At 39.2% G+C, this 24,421-nt stretch overlaps 2 protein-coding genes across 2 annotated transcripts; one reads left to right on the top strand and one right to left on the bottom strand.

Moving 5' to 3' along the window:
* Positions 1–6,548: 6,548 nt before the first annotated feature.
* On the bottom strand, positions 6,549–15,345 carry TYW5 (tRNA-yW synthesizing protein 5). Its single transcript, XM_084523497.1, has 8 exons — positions 15,212–15,345; positions 14,307–14,461; positions 11,541–11,610; positions 10,641–10,685; positions 10,012–10,149; positions 9,316–9,403; positions 8,680–8,796; positions 6,549–6,950 (listed from the first exon to the last, which is right to left on the bottom strand). The coding sequence occupies exons 1-8, from the start codon at positions 15,296–15,298 to the stop codon at positions 6,694–6,696; spliced, it is 957 nt and encodes a 318-aa protein (XP_084379623.1). The 5' UTR covers positions 15,299–15,345; the 3' UTR covers positions 6,549–6,693.
* A 100-nt stretch (positions 15,346–15,445) lies between these two features.
* On the top strand, positions 15,446–22,282 carry MAIP1 (matrix AAA peptidase interacting protein 1; the record flags this gene model as incomplete). The annotated part of the gene is made up of 5 exons (XM_084523496.1): positions 15,446–15,784; positions 17,012–17,083; positions 18,790–18,916; positions 20,197–20,347; positions 22,141–22,282. 5 exons carry the CDS (start codon positions 15,446–15,448, stop codon positions 22,217–22,219), a joined length of 768 nt encoding a protein of 255 aa, XP_084379622.1. The 3' UTR covers positions 22,220–22,282.
* Between the last annotated feature and the right edge of the window lie 2,139 nt (positions 22,283–24,421).

Raw genomic sequence — 24,421 nt, 5'->3', positions numbered from 1 at the left:
ACACAGTTGCTTTAGCATAAAACCTGTATTGAGCTCTCCCTTGATTCCTAGTACTATTGAAGCATTGTGAGGCTCTTGGCTTCCATCTTTCATCTAAGCAATGTAGCTGCCTGTGCAAAGCTGTACTTAATGTAAGAGAGAAGTTGAAGAACTAACAAAAAGCAATTGTAATCTGTGTGCTTGCTGTTTTATGAGCCATGCCTTTAGGTACCGCCTAGCAGAATCCACAAACATGAATTTTGGTTCTGGTGTCCCTGGGTAATACAAAAAGCACAGGCCCATGTTCACAGACTGAAATCCACAAGGAACAGCCTGTTAAAATCAGATTTTGGAGTTACTACTTCAGAATCTTTTAATCTTATATTGAAATCTAATTTCATTTTGTAAGGCTAGTATATCGAAGGGGGAAAAAAAGGGGCTTACTTCTGCTGTTCATAACTTGACTTGTAAATATTGCTGATTGAGACCCTGAGGCAAAGGCTAGCTTTCTCTTGATTTTATTGATCTCTTAAATCTGTTAAAATGCAAGGTGACTGCTCTTAACTTGAATAAAAATAGTATGAAGCCATTAAGCAAGGACTCCAAAATCATAGCACACCTATGTGTCAGTGACAGGCACTGTTTCTCCCACTGTCAGTCAGGCTTTCCTGACTAAATTCATTTTATCAGTATTAACATAACACAATTCATCCCTCCCACTGACAAAAATAAAACAGAACACCACACTTGCACTGTAGTAGCTGTTCCACATCACTAAGATTCATCATGGAAAAACTGATTAAGAAAGTCATTTTGCACATAATATAGGGTAGGTTTTAAACAGAGATGGCTTTGTAGTAGTTTCCTATCATTAGGATTTCATTATGCTTGTTTCCAAGTGACCCAGGAACTGCCAAGTCTAAGTGACCAGAAAAGCCTCTGTTAGAAAAAAAGGGAAGAATATTTTTTTCTTTGTCTGTAACTATTTCATGTATTTAAAAAGCAGCAGAATGCCATTACTCCCATTTTCAGTATAGACTTTCCAGCTTCCAGTAGGCTTTCAGAGAGCACCTCCAATCAGGATTGTTAGTTTCCTGCATTAAACTTGGCACTTCAGAGCTCACTTGCTTCTAAAGAAACCGCTGCTGCATGACAGAAAGCTATCAAGGGAAGCAGTGGTGCTGAAGTGTGAAACGAGGCTCTTCCTATCTCCCACTACAGAATTTACCTGCTGAGGAGTACTCCTGAGCCTGGTGTCAGATGAAGCTATTGCATCCCTTACAGACGATCTGCATAGCTCCTTTCTTATTTGTCTTTATTAGAAATACATTGACTTAGGGTGATAGAAATTTGAAGCAATGCATGTACAGCTTGACACCTGAAATACAAGCACTTTTACAGCAAATATTGTTTATTACTGAGATCTGCATTACTACTGCAAGCAGTAGCTTCTTAGTGTTTTTGTCCAAACATAGCATCGCACATGGGGCTGCTAGCTTCACACGGTTGAGCAGTTCTTTTATTCTTTTCAGGCTGCTCTTTAAAGTGTTGACTAGGAACAAATCTGAATAATTGAAAAGGAAGTGATCTGCTCTTGATGTTCTCAGGAATCAACAAATAAAGAGAGAATTGCTAAAAGCAATGAACACCTACAAAGATCAGAGTCCATCCTGGCACTGCAGTCTTACCCAAACCAAAAAACACCACCATTCAATTTCAACCTTAGATAACTGCTCATCTTCCCCCCAAAAAAAACAAACAAACAAACAAAAAAATCCACTAACATCTTTGAGTAATGCTGGAATCTTTGGTTATGGATTGATACTAGTTTATAGAAAACTCCTTAGAAGTTAATTGTCTCTGAGTGTGTATCTTCAGCAGCTGTGTTATGTGCACAAATCGATGGGGCCGGATGGGATCCACCCAAGGGTACTGAGGGAACTGGCAGAGGAGCTGGCAAAGCCGCTGTCCATCATTTATCAGCAGTCCTGGCTATCAGGGGAGGTCCCAGTTGACTGGCAGCTAGCAAATGTGACGCCCATCTACAAGAAGGGCCGGAGGGCAGACCCGGGAAACTACAGGCCTGTCAGTTTGACCTCAGTGCCAGGGAAGCTCATGGAGCAGATTATCTTGAGAGTCATCACGCGGCACTTGCGGGGCAAGAAGGCGATCAGGCCCAGTCAGCATGGCTTTATGAAAGGCAGGTCCTGCCTGACGAACCTGATCTCCTTCTATGACCAAGTGTCGCGCTGGGTGGATGAGGGAAAGGCTGTGCATGTGGTCTACCTTGACTTCAGCAAGGCTTTTGACACCGTCTCCCACAGCATTCTCCTCAAGAAACTGGCTGCTCTTGGCTTGGACTGGCGCACGCTTCGTTGGGTTAGAAACTGGCTGGATAGCCGGGCCCAAAGAGTCGTGGTGAATGGAGTCAAGTCCAGCTGGAGGCCAGTCACTAGTGGCGTTCCCCAGGGCTCGGTGCTGGGGCCGGTCCTCTTTAATATCTTCATCGATGATCTGGATGAGGGCATTGAGTGCACCCTCAGTAAGTTCGCAGATGACACCAAGTTAGGTGCGTGTGTCGATCTGCTTGAGGGTAGGAAGGCTCTGCAGGAGGATCTGGATAGGCTGCACCGATGGGCTGAGGTCAACTGCATGAAGTTCAACAAGGCCAAGTGCCGGGTCCTGCACCTGGGGTGCAATAACCCCAAGCAGAGCTACAGGCTGGGAGATGAGTGGTTGGAGATCTGCCAGGCAGAGAAGGACCTGGGAGTGATGGTGGATAGTCGGCTGAATATGAGCCAGCAGTGTGCTCAGGTGGCCAAGAAGGCCAATGGCATCCTGGCTTGTATAAGAAACAGTGTGTGGCCAGCAGGGCTAGGGAGGTGATTGTCCCCCTGTACTCAGCTCTGGTGAGGCCGCACCTCGAGTACTGTGCTCAGTTTTGGGCCTCTCACTACAAGAAGGACATGGAGGTGCTCGAGTGAGTCCAGAGAAGGGCGATGAAGCTGGTGAGGGGCCTGGAGAACAAGTCCTACGAGGAGCGGCTGAGGGAGCTGGGCTTGTTCAGCCTGGAGAAGAGGAGGCTCAGGGGCAACCTTATTGCTCTCTACAGGTACCTTAAAGGAGGCTGTAGTGAGGTGGGGGTTGGTCTGTTCGCCCACGTGCGTGGTGACAGGACGAGGGGGAATGGGCTGAAGTTGTGCCAGGGGAGCTTTAGGTTGGATATTAGGAAGAACTTCTTTACTGAAAGGGTTGTGAGGCATTGGAACAGGCTGCCCAGGGAAGTGGTAGAGTCTCCATCCCTGGAGGTCTTTAAAAGATGTTTAGATGTAGAGCTTAGGGATATGGTTTAGTGGGGACTGTTAGTGTTAGGTCAGAGGTTGGACTCGATGATCTTGAGATCTCTTCCAACCTAGAAATTCTGTGATTCTGTGATCTGTATATCCCAGATTTGGAAAAGTACATTTTGGCCAGAAGAAAAGAACTGTAAAATAATACATAAAGGTATCATTATATAATATAACCTACACTGTGGTAAAATCATCCTAGTTTGTCTTCAAGTCAGTAGTCCCATGGTGGGACTGATTGTGTAAATGAGGCAAATAGTTTCATCCTGGCTATTTAAAAAGGGATTGCAACTAGTTCTGATGCTTCACAATCCAATCTTTGTACATTAAGCATTTAACTTACAATTTAACTTATACCCTGCATAACTCCTGTAGAGAAACATTCCCAAATTATGTGCATCAAACCTTCAGCATGTACATGATGGGCAGATTATTTATGACCTGTTTAAGAGCTTGACAGAAGAGTATTTTGACACAAGTTTTCACTTGATTCATTGCTTAGCAACCACAAAGAAAAACACAAGGTATGTTTCTTTTAAAATCATATTATATTACATACATACAACCAAGAATTTTCTTTTTCTAGTTGATTTGCAATGAACTTCATTATATTTTAAAAGCACCACTCACCAAATCTTTAAAATTTGCACTACTGCTTTCAGATACTGTCTATGCTTGAGTATTTTGTCCAGGACAGTATGCATCACCTGACTAGTCTGCTGCATACACTGCTGGAAGTGACTGTTTTGAATGTTTAAGATGGTTAGCATTTATGATATATCCTTCATCTGTTTTGTTGTGGCATGGTGCCATTTTGCTGTAGGTCTCTAAGGGACAAACTTCCACAAAACATTAGTGGCTCTAATTGTGTTATTTCAATCATGGGTTTTAAGGGTGGCTAAATATATTAGCTTTTATTACAATTAGCATTGTATTAGCTGAGTTATTCCTTTAGTGCTTTCACCAGTCACTCATTACTACTGAGTATTTCACACAGTGTAGCACACTGGGTGGAAAGCACAAAATTTTCCTTTTATTTTTTTAAACACTAACTCCAAGATTTTTTTAATCACTAGTCACATGCTCAAGTTATGAAAATCTATTTTAAAACCACTTGGTTTCTAATTCGGTAGTATTTCAGAACACTGTGTTTTATAGAAGTTAAATAATTAAAGGAATTGCTTCAAAGTGAAAAAATGGGTGGCACTGACAGAAATAGAATACTATTTGTTGATCTTTCTCAGGTATGCACTTATATAACATCTGGTAGGATTTACTGAGAGTTTTCTCAGAGAAGTGAAAACAAAACAAAAAAAAAACTACTTGCAGAGATTTCTCATGGGACAGTGGAAGGGAAGCAGAAACAGGGCTAGGTTATCACCAGCTGATCATGCTAAGATGACTTCATTTGCTGTCATAAAAATAAAGTTAAAAGTTGGTAGCATAAGGCAGAAATAGCTGCACTTCCTATAGCACTTAGCTCACATATAATTCAGTGTGACTATCTGTTCACAGAGAGAAATATATTTTCCAATGCAAACTTCACACTCACCAAGCAAGTGCATTGCAACTTCCCTGCTGGGCTACCTCCACACTAATACCTGCGACTGAGTGATACAAGGGTTTCCTTACTTATGCCCGAGTGTTGAGGGGACCTGAGAACCCCATGCTAGTTAGTGCCTCTCTTTAGGGAATGGGGAATCAAGAAGTAGCAGAGCAACGGATCAGCACAGTATTTCCTTCCTCTGTACTAGCTTAATGAGAAGCTGCTGGTGGTTAAAAAACACAGAGGAAGCTGCACAGACATAATGCTAGAACACAGCTTTCTGTAACCCTGCAGGCTCTTTGAGCCTTTCCATTAACTCCTAGCAAACACACAAAAACTATGTTGCGTGCATCTCTGCAGAACAATTCTTAAAGTGCCCTCAACATTACAAACCTGACAAAACCAGGAGGCTTCTCCAGCCTAACAGACACAGAGATTCTGTCTCAGCAGTATGCACAAGCAATCCTTTAGCCACAGAAGTTTCGAGACCTGTTTGTGATCCTAGATTTAAATTCTGACCACAGAATGTGCAATGATGTCCATCAGAACCGCTTGGCTGGTTCAATTCATGCCTATTCATTACGATGGCTGGGTGCCTATTCACAGGGCAGCACACTATTTTTACTGTGTTACATTGCCAAGAACAGGTTTATATGAAAAATATGCAGTGTTGCAAGCCCCTGCTCCTCAGGAAATGTTGTTTGCTTTTTTTTTTTTTCCTTCCAGTGCTTTATTAACACTACATACCTCTTTAATCTAAGAGCTACAGTTCTTAAGATAAAAAGAAAAAACCTGCTGGAAGTAGCAGACTGATGTAAATTTTAGGTAAATCCTGCATTTCCCAAACTGCATGGTAACAGATTTTAAAGGGACAAGCAAAACCTTTTTTTTTGTGAAATATCCATCTTCATTTTACAAGGCTTCTGTAAGTACCACAGGCTGTCAAAAGGTAACCACCTACAAAAGATGCAATGCAACCTCCTTTCGTATGTTAACATAATGCATCTCAGATACTGCTCCCAACAGACTCTACATCTACTTCAGTATTATGATCCTCCTTTCAGATTCTCCTGCTGAAGGTTGATAGATTTCTGGGCATGTTATTTGCTAGTATTCTACAGCTGCAGAAACAGAAGCACCGCCTGAGTGCACTGGGGCAGTGACTGTGGTTGCAGCAAACAAGGTTTCCTGCACAATACCTTATTCAGCTAGCAGGGGGTATATTATCACATTTGTGTTCAAGCTGCTACAAAATTCCAAACAACTTCAAAGGCTTCCCCTGCCATGCCCCCTCTCACACTCTCCTCTCTTCCAACACAAGAGCAAGCAGGAACTCCCCACACCTCCAGGCCATTATTCAAAAAGAAACCACGACCATTACATTACCACCAGTGGCTGTCTTAAACCTCCACAGAAATCTGTGGCTTTCCTAGAACTTTAGTGTAAACAAGAGCATTCAGGAAGGTGTATCATTACTTCTAAGCATACACTGTCAGCTCCATCCAGATGCTGAAACTTTCATTCAGAAAAGTTTAATAACTTCAAAAAAGCAGATTTAGAAGTGCAGGCACTACAGGCGTATGCCTCATTACAGAAAAGAGATTGTCTCCCAGTCAAGCACATTGTGCACATCACATGAGGAAAAGAAAACCAAGAAAAAAAGTCTACAAGGTAGATGTTTTTTAAATTTTATTGATAAGAAAATTTATCAACATTGGTTTTTAGCCTTACAGGAAGTTTATTTGTGTACACATGGCCAGTTTCTGTATTAACATATGGTTCTCTGCTTTCACAGGAGCTTGCAACTTACAATGTGTTATTTTATCCATAATCATTCCTATAGGCTTTTTCTTGGATCCGTGACACCATTCTTCGAGCATAGAAATCCCTGTATTCCTCAGGTAGTTCTTCAAGTGTTTTCAAGGCCCTGTCTAAGATCTGTATAGCTCTAGAGGCTACCATGGGATCTTTATTTCCATAAGTGTCACTCTTATCATAGCACTCAGCAGGAAGGTGCTTCCAGAAGACATTCACTGCCACTCCAAATTCCTCAGAAATTACATTGTGGAACCACAAAGCTGCAGAAAGAAAATGTCTAAAATGAAGACTGGCATCTAGAACTTGTCTGTGACTCATGACAAGTGCCAGAATCACCAAATCTAAATCCAGTTGAGGCTTTTCCTCAACTACTGTGTTGTTTTATTTATGGATACTTTTTCATAAATCTACTAGTATATCACATTGTACCAAATTAATGAACATTTTCAAGACATTTTCATCCATCCACAATTTCAGGCAAACATAATTACTGAAGTAAAGAAATACTCAAACAAGTGGTAAGTGTGTAGGACAAAAGTAAGGCATCTTCCTTGCTCACCTCACCCATCTTCTTTACTGAAAGGGTTGTGAGGCATTGGAACAGGCTGGCCAGGAAAGTGGTGGAGTCACCATCCCTGGAAGTCTTCAAAAGACGTTTAGATGTAGAGCTTAGGGATATGGTTTAGTGGGGACTGCTAGCGTTAGGTCAGAGGTTGGACTCGATGATCTTGAGGTCTCTTCCAACCTAGAAATTCTGTGATTCTGTGATCTCTATTCTGCATTCACATATCTGTTTTCACAGAAAGAGTCCCTGACCTTGCACACATTGTCCAAACATTAATGTAAACTACTGGTGTCACTCAAGTCACCCACGCAAGTTACTAATCTCTGGATAGTAAAGTCATGGGGCTTTTCCTTTGAATCATGGGTGTGGTTAAAGATACAAAGACATTTATATTTTACCTCACCTAGTATAGTTCCAGGATAAATTTAGTTTTAATTTTAAGCTAGAAGACAGAATGTTGTGCTTAGACACCAAGAGCTGCAATAAGACATCAGAAGTTTATTCTGAGAAATGAACCAAGAAGTTTGTCAAATTAGCAACTGGGGCTGCATCTATTATCTCCATAATAGCCACATCACTTCTTAAAGATCTCCTTTTTTCAGTGTTAAATATCCCAGAACTCTAACAAACCTAGCACAATTCTCTAAACTTAAAAATCCCTGTACTCCACTAGTTTTTAGAGTGCTGAGTGCATCTAAGTTTGGACCAGCACACCTATTGGCAAAGATAAACGAGTACCTGTATTGCATAGAAGATGTCTGTGAACAATAGATATACCTTTAACTGCAATAACAAGATTTGTTCCAAAGAAAAGAAACACAAATGGCAAGCTCAAAATTAAGTAGCCAGTTCAGTTCTAAGAATCTATTTTAAAATCTTCATGGAAAGCTACTACCTTGTTTACTGGCCTGTTTATACTGCCCAGATAATATGAAAATGAATAGGATTAAGTACCTGCCACAAACACATATCAAATTAAAATCTTAAGTAGGAATAGCTCAATAGCATTGATTCAAATGCCTTCCCCTCATCACCAGAGGTGTCATCTCAACCCAGGAAGCAGATTTAGCAGATTTGTATTTTGTTTGTGCAGAAAAATGATTAGTCTTTCCATTCCTCAGAGGAGATTATAAATGGATGGAAGGTACTAACAAGTCACATGCCTCACAGTTTCTAAGTGAGGGAAGAACAGAAATGGCACTTGACTGAAATTCTGTTATTAGAAAACTTAGATCACAGAAGTAATTTATCTTGTGTTAGGCTAATCAGTACAGTTGGAAAAAAAAAATAAACAAGTTTTGCCAAAATCCTTAGATGCTCCTACTTATGACACAACAATGCTTTAGCAATGCCATCCCTAGAAATAACAAGTTGCAAATAAAGCTGTTTAAAAACACACCACAGGCAGGAACTATGTTACATACCTGGAATAAATAACACATCTCCTGCTTCTAGGTAACACTCATAGCGCTTGGCTTTCACAAAAAGTGGGTATTTCTCAAAGTTTGGGTTATCAACATCCAGCACCTCCGATTTAGTACCTAGGAAAGTTTTCAGAAGTAATGAATAGACAGTCCAACTCTTCCAAACAGTAACAAAGCATTTATGCACTGCTGGAAATGTCAGTTCTTGAATACAGTTTAATATTGGGTTATTGTTCTTTAACTCCTCTAAAAGTCTGGCAAATCTGATGGCACTCCTCATTTACTGAAGAGGCATATTCTCCTGTTGTCTGTGTTTCTCCTATAACCACACTCTTATTAACACTAAAAGACATTTACTCTGACATTTAAAATGTCATTTTAAATCTGGACAGAGCACTGAACTCCAGTTAGGTGGAGAAGACAGAACCAGGTAAAGCTTCAGTGCTCATTTTCAAGTTTCCTAGCTTGCCCCACTACAATTCTTAGCTTTGACTAAAGCAAACTGCATCAGAATAAGGGACCAAATCACTTTTTATGTCAAGTTGTTGGTGATTTTTTCCTGTAGTGCAACACTTTTAAACCGGAAAGCCAACTATGATCACCAAAGTCCAAATGAGATGTACACAGTATACATACCTGATAAATATAAATATGGTACATCTTGAGGACTATACAAAACAACTCGTTTTCTCCCTGTTACTTGGATTAAGAAGTTATCCATTACCTGAAATGAGCATAGTAAAGAAGATGTCAGCCAAAAATTAAGAATGAATACATAGTCTGTTAATAATCTAAAACCAGCGTCAATATAAAAAAGGGCATTAAAACCATCATTAGAATTAGCTAAAAGAGTTTCCACATAGAGTTAATAAAAATAAAATAATAAAAAAAAAAAACTCAAGAATGAGAGTTACTTTTTCTCCTAGCTGTGCATTCTTCACAAATACTCTGCTTGGAAAAAAAATACTTTCCGAAGCTTTACTTTTTTCCTTGTACAGGGATCAAGTTTTTATATCTTAAAACAAACTTACTATGCTTTAGATAATATAAACCAGCAAAATATATTAGGATTTTTTTTCCAATATTAAAAGAATTTTTCCTCAAAAAAAACTTTCCTTATAAATAGGTATTCAGAATTGCACTGTATAATGTTAGAAAACGTTTGTTATTTGGAGCCTACCACACCAAAGTAACAGACTGCCCAAATCATCGTACAATTACCAATGAGACATTTTTCATGAAACAGATCTTTGTCAACAGAAACTTGTAACTTAGTATCTCAATCCCTCAACATCATCTGCAAAATTTTATGCTAATCACATTATTACCTACATCATAATGGGTCCATAGCTGTAATCCTGCTGAGCTGATGCGGAATACACTAGAGAAGAACTGTTCCTTATCAAAATACTCTGGAATCTGAACATCATCTGCCAGAACGGGAAACTGCTTTCTGATATCTGCAACATCCTAAATCAAAAAGGACAAAACTTAGAGCATTATCTGTGCACCCTTAAAATAGGAGAGCACCTTACTAGCACCTTTCCATCATAGGGAACACAGGGCTAGAACATCAGCATTAGCAAATAACTGAAAATAATAATGCTTTTCATTCTTTCAGTGCTGACTTGGTCACCAGTATTAATAAAAATCAGAGAGCTGCTTTCAACCATCACTGCTAGAAATCACACCAAAGAAGTGACTATCAGAAATCCTTTTATATTAGCTTACAACAGCTAGAGAATAGAACAGGTAGCCTGTACTCTTCGGTAATCAGCTAAACTCTTGTAACAGCAACTTTTTGGATGCTTAGGTTTAAATATTCTGACCTAAATGCAGACAGATTCCTAGCCCAAGTGATAATAAATAAGTTTTATGCCTGTACTACACAGACAGTAGATGACAACAGACTTTTAAAAATATTCCTAACAATATTAGAACTGCAATCTCAAGTAACTCACCTTCCTAGCATCTTCACCTACTGATCGCAAGTAGTACTTTTCATCCTGTAGATAATACAGAAATAATTGTTTTGGTTTTAATATGAATTACAAATGCACTTAAAGATTTACATTTTTTCATTAATCTAATTTGAGGTTTTATTAAAATATGATACAAATAGATGACATTCACAAACTCAGCTATTTTGTTATACTGCCTTCACTCTACTGCTCCCTGCTGTTCATCTCAAGAAATGGGAAACATCTATTAACTGGATAGAAGTGGGAGACTTGTCAGCTGCATAAGCATTGCTTTTAATGTATTCAAAGCAAATGCAAATAACTTAAATTCCTCGTAATGCTGATGCAGAAACACTCTGTCAGTTGGCTTCAAATCTTACAGCATCCTATTTACCATACAAGGTGAAAAGCATGCTTGGTTTCAGAAAGGTTTGCTTGCTAATTAGTTACCTAAAAAATCCACACTTTGAACATCACTGTATAGAGATTGCCTCAAGTTTGCTACTCAAAAGTTATGTTACAATAAATCTGTATTTGCAATTCGATAGCAGATATAATCGAACTCTAAAATATCTTCATGACTTTTTATTACAAAATGCCTAAATTATACACTTATTTTAAAGCAAGGTTTGATTTCTTAATCTGTACTGGAACTTTTTCTCAGGTAAACAGCTTTTGATAACAGGAACAGGACCATTAAGTCAATCGCACTGTAAACATGCAAAACAATTTCTGAGAAGTTACTTTCCCTCAAGTTTTTCCCTTGGCTCCAAGCCACACAAACCAGTTAAATCTAAGATCAAGTGCTTTAGCGCAACAAGACTTAAAATTCTTTTTTTTTTTTTTTCCTCCATATACTGGGAAAACTAACAGAAGGAGCTATGACACTAAGGAAGTTACCTCAGAAAGAAAGTACTCCTTGTGTTTGACTTCAGCTGCTCTTCGTACAAATTCATTAAAAGGCAGAGTTCTGAAATACAAGTATTCAAATTCATACAGTGAATCAATGCAACAACACATGGTCTAAATCATAGGCTTAAAATGCTCTCCTACCATATCTATTCTAACAGAAGATGCAATACAGTTTTTAAAATTTTATTTATTTAACATGGTGATTAAGTGTTTGCAGTGAATGTTGAAGGTAGGACTAAAACAGAAATCCTGTGCTACAAATCTTTCTGCTTTAGTAAATTGCCATATTATAGATTCAAACAGAATCATGTAATTGTTGAGCCTGGAAGGAATCTCTGGAAATATTTCAACATCAAATTAGGTTTTTCATTATCTCCAAGGATGGAGACGTGCCCAAAAATACTTTGACAATTTCTCTTACAGTATGTCATTTGTATGTCATTTTACTGCTCATTTGCAGTGCATTTCTGCAAATCTGTAGAAAACTTCAGTATCAAAAGAACTACTAGGCTAAAGGGAAGCCACTCTGTCCCAAACGGTTTTAGGTATATAAACAGAAGCTGAACTTCAAGATTTATTTTTTTTTTTAAATGAACTATCAGAAAAAGTAGAGGAAAAAGCTGTGGGTGATATATGTGTTTACTTATGCATATGTATACATATGCATTTTCTTCTATGAATTTATTTATGAGCAGATAAATATTGCCACGTGTAGAGCTATGAAATTTATTCCTGTTTTCTGAACATATCTATACAGCTATATTTGCTACCTCATCTAGGGAGAAGACAGGACTTTTAGTATTTTCTATGATTTCCTTAGAGATTTCTTAGAATTTATTAAACATTACTTCAGAATATTAAAAAAAAAACACACCACACATTATAGCTCATCGCTCTGAAATCAACATTACTATTACATGTTTAAATAAGAGCAATTTTTCATAAGGGCTACAGATTCTGTCCTTAGTTGATAGCTGGGTAGTAAACCAAACACACAAAGTGATACAATTGTTATGAGTGTTGTGAATTCGATGTTATGTTCACTGAAGTTACTATCTCACGTTAAGTGCCACTGAATAACAACTACATTACATATAAATGTCAAGTCTCAGAGCAACCACCAGTTGCCTATGATTAAGGAAAGGCTCTCCTCAAGCAAAATTGCTCATGATCCTCTACTTACACCTTCCACCAGAATACAACCTGCATCTCACAGTACTTAGACCAATTCTCTAAACACTTTAAATTTTTTTACAATAATTGAATAAAAAAAAAAAAAAAACACTTAAAGTCAACAAGAAAAAAAACAAACAACAAAATAAACCCCTCTGACTTCAGTTGAACAATTATATCTCGTCCATTTACGGTTTTACTGAGAAAGAGTGAGAGCACAACTCCACAACAGATTAAAGTGATGCATGCTGCTACTGCCCTTGCTATTTATCCTAGTCATTTTATCTCCTACCTGTTCTCCACTAGCAGTTATTTGAGCTAATAGTGAACCTGCTCACAAAGCTAAAACAGAAAGACACGCTTCTGTACCACATCACAATACAGCTGAAGAAGTTCCAAAACCAACACAAAAGCAAAATAGACTGCAGTTACATTTACTTGCATCACTTTAAAGTCATAGAACCCCACACTAAGTCTTCAGCATTGCTCTTCTTTTGATTCTACTTCTCCCTCTATATAAACATAGGGGGCTTACTGTGGAAAGGGTCAAAGCTTCCTGAATTTGTAGTGAGTTAGGTTAAAGTCACTAATTACTAACACCTGCTATAATAAAGCACCATCAAAGCACCTCCACATGGCTGTCTACAAAACTGCTCGAACTAGCACAGCAAGAGATACAACAAGAAACAAAACAGAGCAGGGGAAAGGAAATAGTTATTTGGTACAACCTGATTTCAAAGATTCCAAAGTTCATTGTGCAGTGAGCAGAATATAATATGATTAAATGGTATTTTTCCCCTGAACAATGGGTAACACTCATAGGGACTTGTAGCTTCTTACATGTACAGCACATGCTTCTGCCTTCTTAGAAGTTTAAGAAACTGAACACATCATCTTTCCTCTTCAGAAAAATAACAAGCAACTAAAATAAAGGCATTTACCCTGGAAGAACAATACAACAAGTGAGATTACGTGAACTCTGAAGACAAGTTTCGTCAGCTATGCAAGAGGAATTTCAAGGGAGATCAAGGGTTTATGTGAGTTTTATCAACATTAAAGAGCTGGTGAAAGATATGGTATCCAGTAGCTTGAACATAATGGGAACTGCAAAGGCTAACTTTAAAAAGAGCTTAACTTAATTACTAACATCCCTCTGAAGTGGAATACCATGCCTGTCATATGCCAGCATCCAAAGAGGTTCAGATATACAGTGAATCAGAAACTGACGCTATTCAGTAACATTGAAAAGGCACCATACAATTAAAACAGACTAGCATATCGTCTAATATTAATGCCAAGCACAAATGTCCTACAGGAATGCTCTGTCAAAATCTCTTTACATAACATTTCTCCAAGTCATCATTTTCAAGGTCCTGCTTGTCAGCTTCTTTTATTCAGTATTTATTCATGGCATTGAGATATTTGTGGAATGAACGGAGGGGGAAATCAAGGACAACATTTGGGTATGCTATTGAAAGTTTTCTCAAACTAGCTTCACGTTCTCACCCTCTGCTTGAAACTATGCACTGTATCTCTGGAAGTTAAAAGGCTTTACATATAAAAGATTTTGGACTGAAGTACCTATAAACAAAGTTCTTACTGAGGAAATCCATCTGTGGTACTGCAGAAACATGAATCTTTACTTCTTTAGATCCTTCGGCTTGGCTCAGGTAATCTACTGTCCATTTGGTTATGCAAGAGCCCAGTTCCATTCCTTTCAGCACTACTGGCTTTCTCTAAGGAAGAAAAAAAACAACAAACAAAAAAAGGAAACAAAGAATGGTGATTGCATCCAGTGGGGGGGGGGGGGGAGGGAAAGAAATGATTTTAAAACTAAATATATGCAAACAACTCGATTGAATATCACAGTCACAACTATTCGCGACTGAACAATGTGGACTGGAATGCTGAGTGTTGAAACAAAAGGCAGGAAGTCACAGAACGGCTTCCCTATTTACTACATCCTCTTCCATAGCATGATAAGGAAGAACATGGAGAGGCAAAGGCAATTTTAACATTTGTTGTATTCTAGGGCCATTGACAAATCTAGCTAGGCTAAGGAACACTTGCAGTCATTCTAGCCTCAGCTAAGCAAAAAATAACTAAGAGACCATTAATTTATGGTATAGGCTGTGAGCTATACTGGTGGTGAATGTCCTCAGAGCTGCTCTTTCCACCTGTGTTAAGCAGGATTGATCAAATGTACACACACACACACACAACAGCAGCCTAACAGAAAGACTTTCAATTGGCATCTCAAAGAAAAAGGAAGCAATGGTGACAAAGGAACAAAAAGCATTTTTTTTTAACCGCTGTTAAATAAAGTCACCAATCACGTGCCAGAGCTTTTCAGCAATTTAGAAGGAATTTGCCTCCCCGCCTACACGCAGCCCTCTAGAGCCAACAAGGCTTCCCGCAGCAACTGCAAAAGAGGAGGCCGCGTGCAAACAGCCGAGCCCTGACCCGAGCCCCTCTCGGGGCCATACCTGGGGGTAGATGTCCCGCAGGAAGCGCTCCCGGCCCACGCCGCCCAGGCTGGGCACCGCCACCGCCTCCTGCCCCGGCCGCGCCATGCTCGCCGCCGGCCCGGTGCCCGCCGCTTCCCCCAGCGAGGGCCGCCCGGAGCGCAGCACGGCGGCGGAACCGGCGGAGCCGCCTCCGTTTCCCGCTGAGCGCACGGAGCGGCCGCGCTGAGGGACGGGCGGGGCACAGCCGGCGCCATGATGGCGCTGCGCGGCGCCGCCGGGCCCGGGCGCTGGCTGGGGCGGGCGTTCGCTGCTCCGGGGACGGCCCGGGCCCCGCCGGTCGCCGCCGCGGCCCCGGTCCCGGCCTGGAGCTGGGTCCGCCGCCCGGCGGGGCCCCGGCCGCTCGGGCCCGCCGCCCGCTTCGCCAGCACGCAGGGGCGTGGGCCAGAGGCCGAGGGGCCGCGACGGCGAGTGGTGGTGGTGCGGATCAGCAGCCCGCTGGCCTGGCTGCGCAGCCGGTGTTACTACCTGCTCATCCGCCTCTACTTCGACCCCGAGTTCAGCGTCGAGGAGTTCACGCGGGGCTCCAAGCAGGTGAGGGGGCGGGTGGGCTGCCGGCAGCCCCCTCGTCTTGTGCGGGGGCGCCCGGCGGTGGAAGAGGCCTAAAAAACGGCGGCCTTGCAGCTCACCTGTTGGGTATGGGCGGCTTTCTGCCTCTGTCCTGAAGCCCCTCGCTGCTGGAGGAAGCCAGGGTGGCTAGAGGCGTGGGTTTTCTCCTCATCTGAGGGGGAATTTGCAGGTTTTATTTTTATTTCTCTAGATCCCAAAGTCATGTGTGCTACTATCCCCTGAAGCAGGATGAAGAAAAACGTTTCTTAACGTTTTAAGGACTTTAAGATGTCATTTTAGCTGTTTTTCTTGTAATATTATGAAGCTCAGGTGGTTGTAGAATTGTTTCATATATCTGCTTCTCCAGGCTTATGAACCTAACAACCACTGTCAACAAAATGCCTCAGTTCTCAAAGCTAGTCATGGAAAACTAGTACTGCTAGCAGTGAAATTTAAGTTATTGTATTTGAAAAATAAATAAATAAATAAATAAATAAATAAACAGATGATGAGAACAATGTTAATATGCTTGAGACCTTTAAAAAAAAATACACATTAGTTGCAGCGTGGAGAACTACCTGTTTTACTTTGCTATGTTCTTGTTTATTTTTATTTTAAGGCCTTAAACATGCCATCAGCATGTAACAAGCATAATATTTGCACACACAGAGGTGTTTCTGTATGTAGTTATACCTGCAGAATTGATGAAAAAGGGATGTTGCGTTCCTCCAAGGTTTAGGTACTAGACTAAATTTATAAATATTATTTTTTTTAGATATGAGCTTCTGTTTTGACTGACACTGCGCTGGGAAAAGGTGCAGGTTGCGGAGGAGAATATTTACAGGGAAAGACATAGTGTCTGAATTACCAGCAGAAAGAAAGAATAAAAACAATTCATAGGTTACTGCATTTTTTTTTATTAAGGCATTCATTTGTCTGCAAAAAGTTTCATGCTCTAAATAAGGTGGAAAAGAAACCTTATGTTTTTATCAGCTAATAGAATAACTTTTTCTTTTTTTAAAAGCTGGAGGGGTCCCATATCAATGTTGACATACTGTGCAAGTAATGAAATATTAAGTCATGGAATATTTAGATAGCCTGTCCTATACTGATGGATTTGTCAGAAAAAATAAGCTAATCTAAAATTCATGTTTTATTTCTCTCTTCTTCTTTTTTTTTTTTTTTTTTTTTTTTTTTTTTTTTTTTTTTTAGGCATTTTCTGTTGTTTCACAGCTGCTGTCTCAGCGTAAACTTGATCTGCTAGAGGGACTTGTGTCATCAGAGGTAAGTGTTTCCCGTCTCTAGTTCTGCCAATTGATATTTTCCATTATGAAGCAATGTGTATTCAGCCTGTCAGTATTTACAAGCATTGCCGGTTTGGTTTAATTGGGGAAAAACAGCATAACATTGAATAGGTGATTGTCTTGCAGCTTTTTGTTTAATTTCAAGGCATGAAAATTAATTTAGAGTTACTGTATAGGAAAAAAATAATAATGTCCTTGCCATTAAGCATAGGGACCAATTGCCAAAAAGATTGCTGGTGTACCAGAAGGGATTTGAAAGGTGATGGATTCTGGATTGCAGGTGGATTTGCATACCCCTGTTGGTGTAAGCAGATAGCTGAAACTGTCAGTGTGTGCACCAGAATTCAGATGAAGGAACTAATTCGTGTTCTTCCTTGCTGCCCCAATACATTCCCACCCCAAGCATATCATACAGCTAATTCTTGGTCTCAGCTGGGAGGCCGCAGTCATTAGTCATGGTCACAGGGACATGACTGACCTGGCTAGTTAAATAACAGTGTCGTCTGCGTTCTATCCCTTTGTGAATTCTTAATTGCTGAAGTTCTCTTGGCCTTCCCAGTGGACAGAAGTAGCAGATGCATCAGATTCATGTGGGGGAGATGCCTCAGAAGGAGTCTGCCCTGTTAATGGATGTCAGCTTGGCCTGTTCTATTGGCACTCATGCCTTTGCAACAAAAATTTTGTTACCGTTCTAGTACATCCCCACTGGACAATCTAATCTCCTCTTTAAGCAGAGATAGGAATAAAATGTGAGTAATAATAATAAAATAATGGTTTTGAAAGAGCATCTCCTCTTCCTCTGCTTGTCTTAAATTCTTCAGGTGATTAGGGGTAATATTGCTCCAGAGACTCATAACGTGTGCAGTGGCTGAAGCTCTGAAGCACTACTTCATTGCTTTGTCCAGTGGAATTTATACCTACCATGCACTAGAGCCAATGTCTTCTAGTGAAGATGCCTCTTGCTTCCACATGACCTCTGGATTTGCCTATTTTTCCAAAGGGGCAATTCCAGTTGGGATTAAAAACTGAATACAGGTTAAAAACGTGCTGCATGGCTTCATCCTTCTTGGTGATGCTTCTGTTCAAGTAGTGCACCACACCCTTTCTACTTAGCACAGTTGTGTAGATCTTGGGGTGCTTAAATACTATCGCTGTGAATGTGATGTGCAACTTAAGTCCTAGAGGAATGGTTTTCCAGTCTTTTCTGATTGGCAAATGTCTAAACATTTTCCAGTGGGAATGTGGATCCTGAAATGGCAAAGATAAACTTAGTGGTAATGGAACAGATTTACAAAGAAATTTGTGAGAACTGAGAAATGATTGAATCAAAAGCTAAGAATATCCCATATAGAGAAGTCAGCAGTGCGAAGGCAGAGTGTAAGTATGATTGTGGAAGTAAACTTAACTGGTATTTTCTGGGTTTATATGCGTTGCTTTGAAACTTCTGTTTTGACAGTATCTTTTCTAATCATTTTTAAAATATTCTCATTGGTTTGAGTATTAAATGAATCTTGTTTAATATTGTTAATTAGGGCTTGGGAGAGTCTGGTGCTTTTTCACTACCCATGTTGTATGTTATACAATGTTATACAAATGCTGTAGCAATAGGTTTCATTTTACTAACTGTAATAGATAAGGTTGCTACTTCAATTTCTTAGTGGAAAAATTGAGTTTTTCTGAATTTAGGTACTTAACGTGCTGAAGGAAAAGATTTCCTTACTCTCTGACAACCACAGGGATGCTTTAGCAGCTGACATTGATGCAATTATGTACACGACAGAAGGAGATATTCGCATTTACTACAACGATGATGGTACGTTTAGAATTCTAAAACATCTCATAGAATCATAGAATCATAGAATATCCTGAGTTGGAAGGGACCCTTAAGGATCATCAAGTCCAACTCTTGACACTGCACAGGTCTACCCAAAAGTTCAGACCATGTGACTAAGTGCACAGTCCAATCTCTTCTTAAATTCAGACAGGCTCGGTGCAGTGACCACTTCCCTGGGGAGCCTGTTCCAGTGTGCAACCACCCTCTCTGTGAAGAACCCCCTCCTGATGTCAAGCCTAAATTTCCCCTGCCTCAGCTTAACCCCGTTCCCGCGGGTCCTGTCGCTGGTGTTAATGGAGAAAAGGTCTCCTGCCTCTCGACACCCCCTTACAAGGAATCTCAGCAATGGGCAGTCTTTTTCCTGGTTTTGCTCACAGCAGGCATTCTCTACAGGGGTGTTTTTGGATCCTTCTCATTCCTTGTTCTTCTGTTTATAGTTCATCTGTATATATAGTTTTCTGATTTCCTTTTCAACTTGTTGTTAGCAATTTACTATTTGTTACTGAGGTACTGTTTTGACTTCTGTAGGTTTTGCTCATTCTTCTTAGCTAATTTCAAGTTTAATTTTTATTTCGTAATCTGAAACCACTCAGACAAATTACTATAAAATTACTATATACAGAAAGCTGTTTGCTTCAGCAGTGAAGATATATCTTCCAGGAATAATAATGAAGTCTGGACAAATATTTTTTTCTCTCTTCATATCTATTCTGCTTTTGTGGAATATGCTTATAGGGCATTGATTTTCTTTATTTAAAGTGATGAGTTCAAACAAGTTTCTCTTGTTTACATGCCAGTATTACATGTTCAGTTCTGTCAGGCACAGCTGAGGTGGTTCAAAGTCTACCCATGGGTCTTCCAATAAACGTTTCAAATTCTCAAAGCTAGTGAGCTTTTTTTTCCTGCTTTTGGATATAGAGATTTTTTTTTCCAGTTTGCTCCTAAGTATCAGTTCCTTTACTCACTCTTGTAGTATCAATCATTGGCTTTGGACATCATGATAACCTGTTTTTTTATACAGTTTTATTGTTTACATTCTCAGGCAAAGCTCATAAATTACATATTTCTACTGAGTTTATTTTTATTATTGCTAAACAGCAGGAATATGGTTATAAATGGCTTTATTGTTTATTATTTTATTATACATTCTTTTTGGCTGAAGTCAGTTACCCTTCCTCAGCCTCAGTAGAATATATGCTACACAACAAATATTTCTATTTGACCAAACTGACATCTATGTTATGCTTTATTTCCAACAGGCAGAAAGTTTGTTAGTATCCTGATGCGTTTCTGGTATCTGAATGGAGCTAACCTACCTGATGAAGTACCAGGTGAAACCAAAGTTTTCCAAATTGTGTTTGGAGATGAAAGCACAAAAGAAAAAAGGCATCTTTTAACAGCGAACTATGAGTAAGTCTCCTTGCCCCTTATATGTACATGGGCTAATTGTATGGAAACTAGTTTGGCAACTGAAAACATTCACGCTGTGCCACTGCAGAACTTGGTATGTTTTAGATTGCCTCGTTTCTAAATGAAGCTAGTTCTCATCCTGCTTTCCAGTCTCTATTGTAGGGCCAAACTTTTAAAATACCATTTATAGTCATTATGTTATTGTCTTGCTTCTGAGTTGAGATTAATGGAAACTCGTTCAGGAGGAGCAATATCTGTAGCACTGTGTGAGTCTTCTGATCCTTTCCTGTGCTGCTCCTGCAGCTTTCAGGAAAGAGGCCAATGTAAGTCCTTGGTTCCCATTTCTCGTAGCACAAGTAACAGCAGTGCAGTCAAGTGCTGTGGACTTATTCCCTGCACAGAAGTCAGCAGTTAGCTGAAGTAAGTATCCTGTAAACAGGAAATTATTTAGCCAAATGCTTTCTGCAGAAAGAGCAAAACAAGCATCACTTGGTGTTCAGGTAATTAATGCCACTCTGATCTAAGCCCTTAAAGCTCATGTTAGTCGTGTGGATGTATTTTCATAGGAATCATTATAAATGCCTCTGCTAGTGTACTAATGGCAAATAAATGTGGAAATATCTGCACAGTTTGTGAAATGTACTGAAAATAATTCTCAGAAGTTGGAAAAAGTGAGGATTTTTATGTGAGAAATGCAGTATAATCAGTTACCTCTACACCCATGTTCGGAATGGAGAGGCTGTGGGGGTCTAGACAATGAGAAGCTCAAAAACAAAGGAAATGCTCTGAGGCTACCAGCAATTTTTGCCTGGATGGATTTTCCTGGATCCATCCATTACCCAATTTCAGCATCTTCTGTGCAATTGGAGGCTTCTGAGGTTACTACTTACCTCAAGATCCTGACTTTAAGGCCTAAAGTATCTGTTCCTAATTCCCAGCAGAGCAGTCGTTGCAGGTAGATAATACTTCTATCTACTATGCTGACCTAAACTTAAACTAGCAAAGATACCTCAAGCTTTGGAAGCCTAGTAATAAGTATTAGGATGTCTGGAGAAGACAGTTTAGAGGAGTGGATTGACATATAATAGTAAAGCAGTGATGTTAGAGCACTCTTGTTCACAACATGCATGTTACTTGGGATTGCGAATACTCAGCTTGAAGCTCAGACTTACCATTAGATGACAAGCAGTCAAAATTGACATGCTCAGGGAAGAAGGCATTAATGACTACAAAAGGAAGATATGAGATTCTTTGAAAATAGGGGTTGAATGTCCTCATTTTCCTGTCAACTGTGGAATTTACTCTTAGGTTCAGTACTATTACTAGCCGGATCTCTGATGTGTTTCTGAAAATGTATTACTTTATTAGTATTTAAAGTATAATTCAGTGAAAATGATTTTTTAAGGTGGAATGCCTAGCACATGATTTTGCTTTATAAAGCAGTTTGCATCTTACAAAATCAAAACCCTTTATTTAGAGATGAGCTGCTACAAAGCTATAGTCTTGGTTACTGGTATGAAAGCTGAGTGCTGTTTTGATATCAGGGTCTTTACTGTTGATGCTTGATCCTGTCTGAGACCTGAACTAAAACACTGAAGTTAGTGCACTTTGTTTCTTGCTAAAGAATTAATTTTGATCTTTCATTTTGAGGCATAAGCATCCAAGTCTAAAGAGCTTTCACAGAAATAACATTGAAGTAAAATATTTCTTCATGATTTCTTGTTGCTGTTACTATCTCTTCAGGGATTAAGTAAATTTTAATAACTCTTCACTTACTATGTTGCCTTTTCCAGGTTCCAAAGGGAATTTACAGAAGGAGCAAAACCGGACTGGACAATTACAAGGATTGAGCATCCAAGGCTATTAGAATAAATACCTTCTACAGTGTCTTTACATTATGACCATTATTAATTATAAATATTCTGATTTAACAAATACCAGACATTTTTGGTGTCTTTTTTGCTCTTCCCCCAAAAGAGAAAAATAAATTAGAAACAGTTTTGGGAAATGAAATATATGAAATTTACGCTATGCTGAAGAATTACAATGAAGCCTTTTCCCTGGAACAGGCTGGTACAGGTTTAATTGGTACTATTGCTCATTCAAGGCACGCTTTCCTCATAGATGGTGCATTTTCACGTGGGCCAGTATCATGGGTATGCTGACTTATGTTCTGAGAGAAAATGGTACTACATGAAGATAAACAGCACTTTCATGGCTAATGGCCCTTCCAAGTTATTTTCATGTATTTTTTTTCCCTATGGACTTTACAGTATGTAACTGAATAATATGCAAGATGAGCTAGAGGTAGATGGACTTCTTAGATTGTCTAGCTTCAACAGTTTTGAAGTAATTTTACTCTTGAATGTATTTTAGATTAAGAAACTTAGAGCTGTTATTAATGTTCGGTTCAAAACTGGAATAAGAAAAAAAAATTAACAATGCACTGGGAAAATAGATTAGAGTTTTTTTGATAATAAAAATATCATTCCTTTCAATTCATTAACATGCAGACAATCCCAAGTTCAGAGGTTTATGATAGAATAATCGGTCTAAAACCTAAATTTAGAGGACCTGTCAGTGTAGCTAAATTAAGTCCTCTGTTGGAAATGCTTGTAGAAGAGACAAGCAAATCGTTACAATTGGATTTTGCAAATTGGCAATTTCTGAGTTCTCATGTTATCTGTTTGTGGAATGCAATTCCTGGTCTTCATAGCTTGAGATTTTTATATGCAGTTCAACAAGAGTTCATAACAGTTTTCATATTCCTCGTTTCAGCTTTAATGATAAAGCTAACTTTCTACCCAGGCATGTTTTAGAGATCTGTTCAGTGCTTTAAAAATGTAAGGTATAATTAGTGTGATTCACAGTAAAAAAAGTTTCAGAGTTCAGTTCCATTGATGGAATATCTTAATGGCAAGAACGTTTAAAGCTTATCAGTAAGTTTTCATGTTAAATACTGACAAGGTAGTAACAGTATTTTGCTCTTAGCAGCAGCAACCTAACTTTAGAATGGAGAATTTTAATTTAGCATCTGGACAACATTAAGTATTGACAACCTTGTCTTCAGGGGAGAAACACAATCCTGTGTTAAAATTGCATATAATTGTTTTGTATGTGGTCAATCTAGAAGTTCAAAGCAAACTGAAAATTGTTTATTCTGTGGCAATTTGCTAGAGCGATGCTAAGTGGTAACATGTCCAGTTAGGCCAGCCAATGGTGTGGTGTGAGGAGATGCAATCTTCAGCTCTACTTAACATAGTCACAGGAGAAATAAGCAGAACAGTAGTGAAGGGTGCAGGTGCAATTTTAAAAAGTCATTTTTATGGAGCAAAAGAAGACAAAACTGTTTTCAGTGAAACAATCTGTATTCAGGAGTCTCTGCTTTTTGCATTAAAGAGTTCATCTAGAAGTTCTGGTATATCTCTTTGAATTGGATTATTTTATTTATATCTTTAACTTGATTAGATGTATCAGAATGACAGACCCTCCTGAGTGAGGAGGGATTGCCTTTTTATTACCAAGTGCTCCATTTTTGATAGCAAAGGCAGAGCAGCCCCTTCCATATGATTTAAAAGTGAAAAAAATCTTTAACACTTCGATTTTCTTCCACTGTAAAACGGTGACTTAATATAAACACGTCCAAAACTGATAACACAGTTTTGTTGAGGAATAAGATGTCATTGGAAATCTGCATGCTCTATGCTTTCAAAGTTGAGTTTGTCTTGTGGTTTTGGGGGACTTTTTGAGTTGTTTTTCCTTTAATCTCCATTAACAAAATTGTCCTGGAGACTATAAGTCTCAGACCTGTAGTAGCTTTACATGAGCTACAGGTGACTGTTGTGTCAATAGCTCCTAAGAAAATGGAAGCCGTAACCAGCTGACATGCTAATTTCAGAGAATAATTTGTTCTCTTTTCAGGAGAACTTGTTTTTAAACCCCACAAAGATTCTTAAAATACTGAAATTTTACAGGGGGAATCAAACTGTTTAGTCTTCTAGATTCATTATGTCATTACCTTGCATTTCCCTCAACTCAAGGCATTTCAGATTTTCTACACCCTTAAAACTTGTC

The sequence above is a fragment of the Aythya ferina genome (genome assembly GCF_964211825.1).
Source record: "Aythya ferina genome assembly, chromosome: 6".
NCBI lineage: Eukaryota > Metazoa > Chordata > Aves > Anseriformes > Anatidae > Aythya > Aythya ferina.
This window is presented reverse-complemented; position numbering and strand designations above follow the sequence as displayed.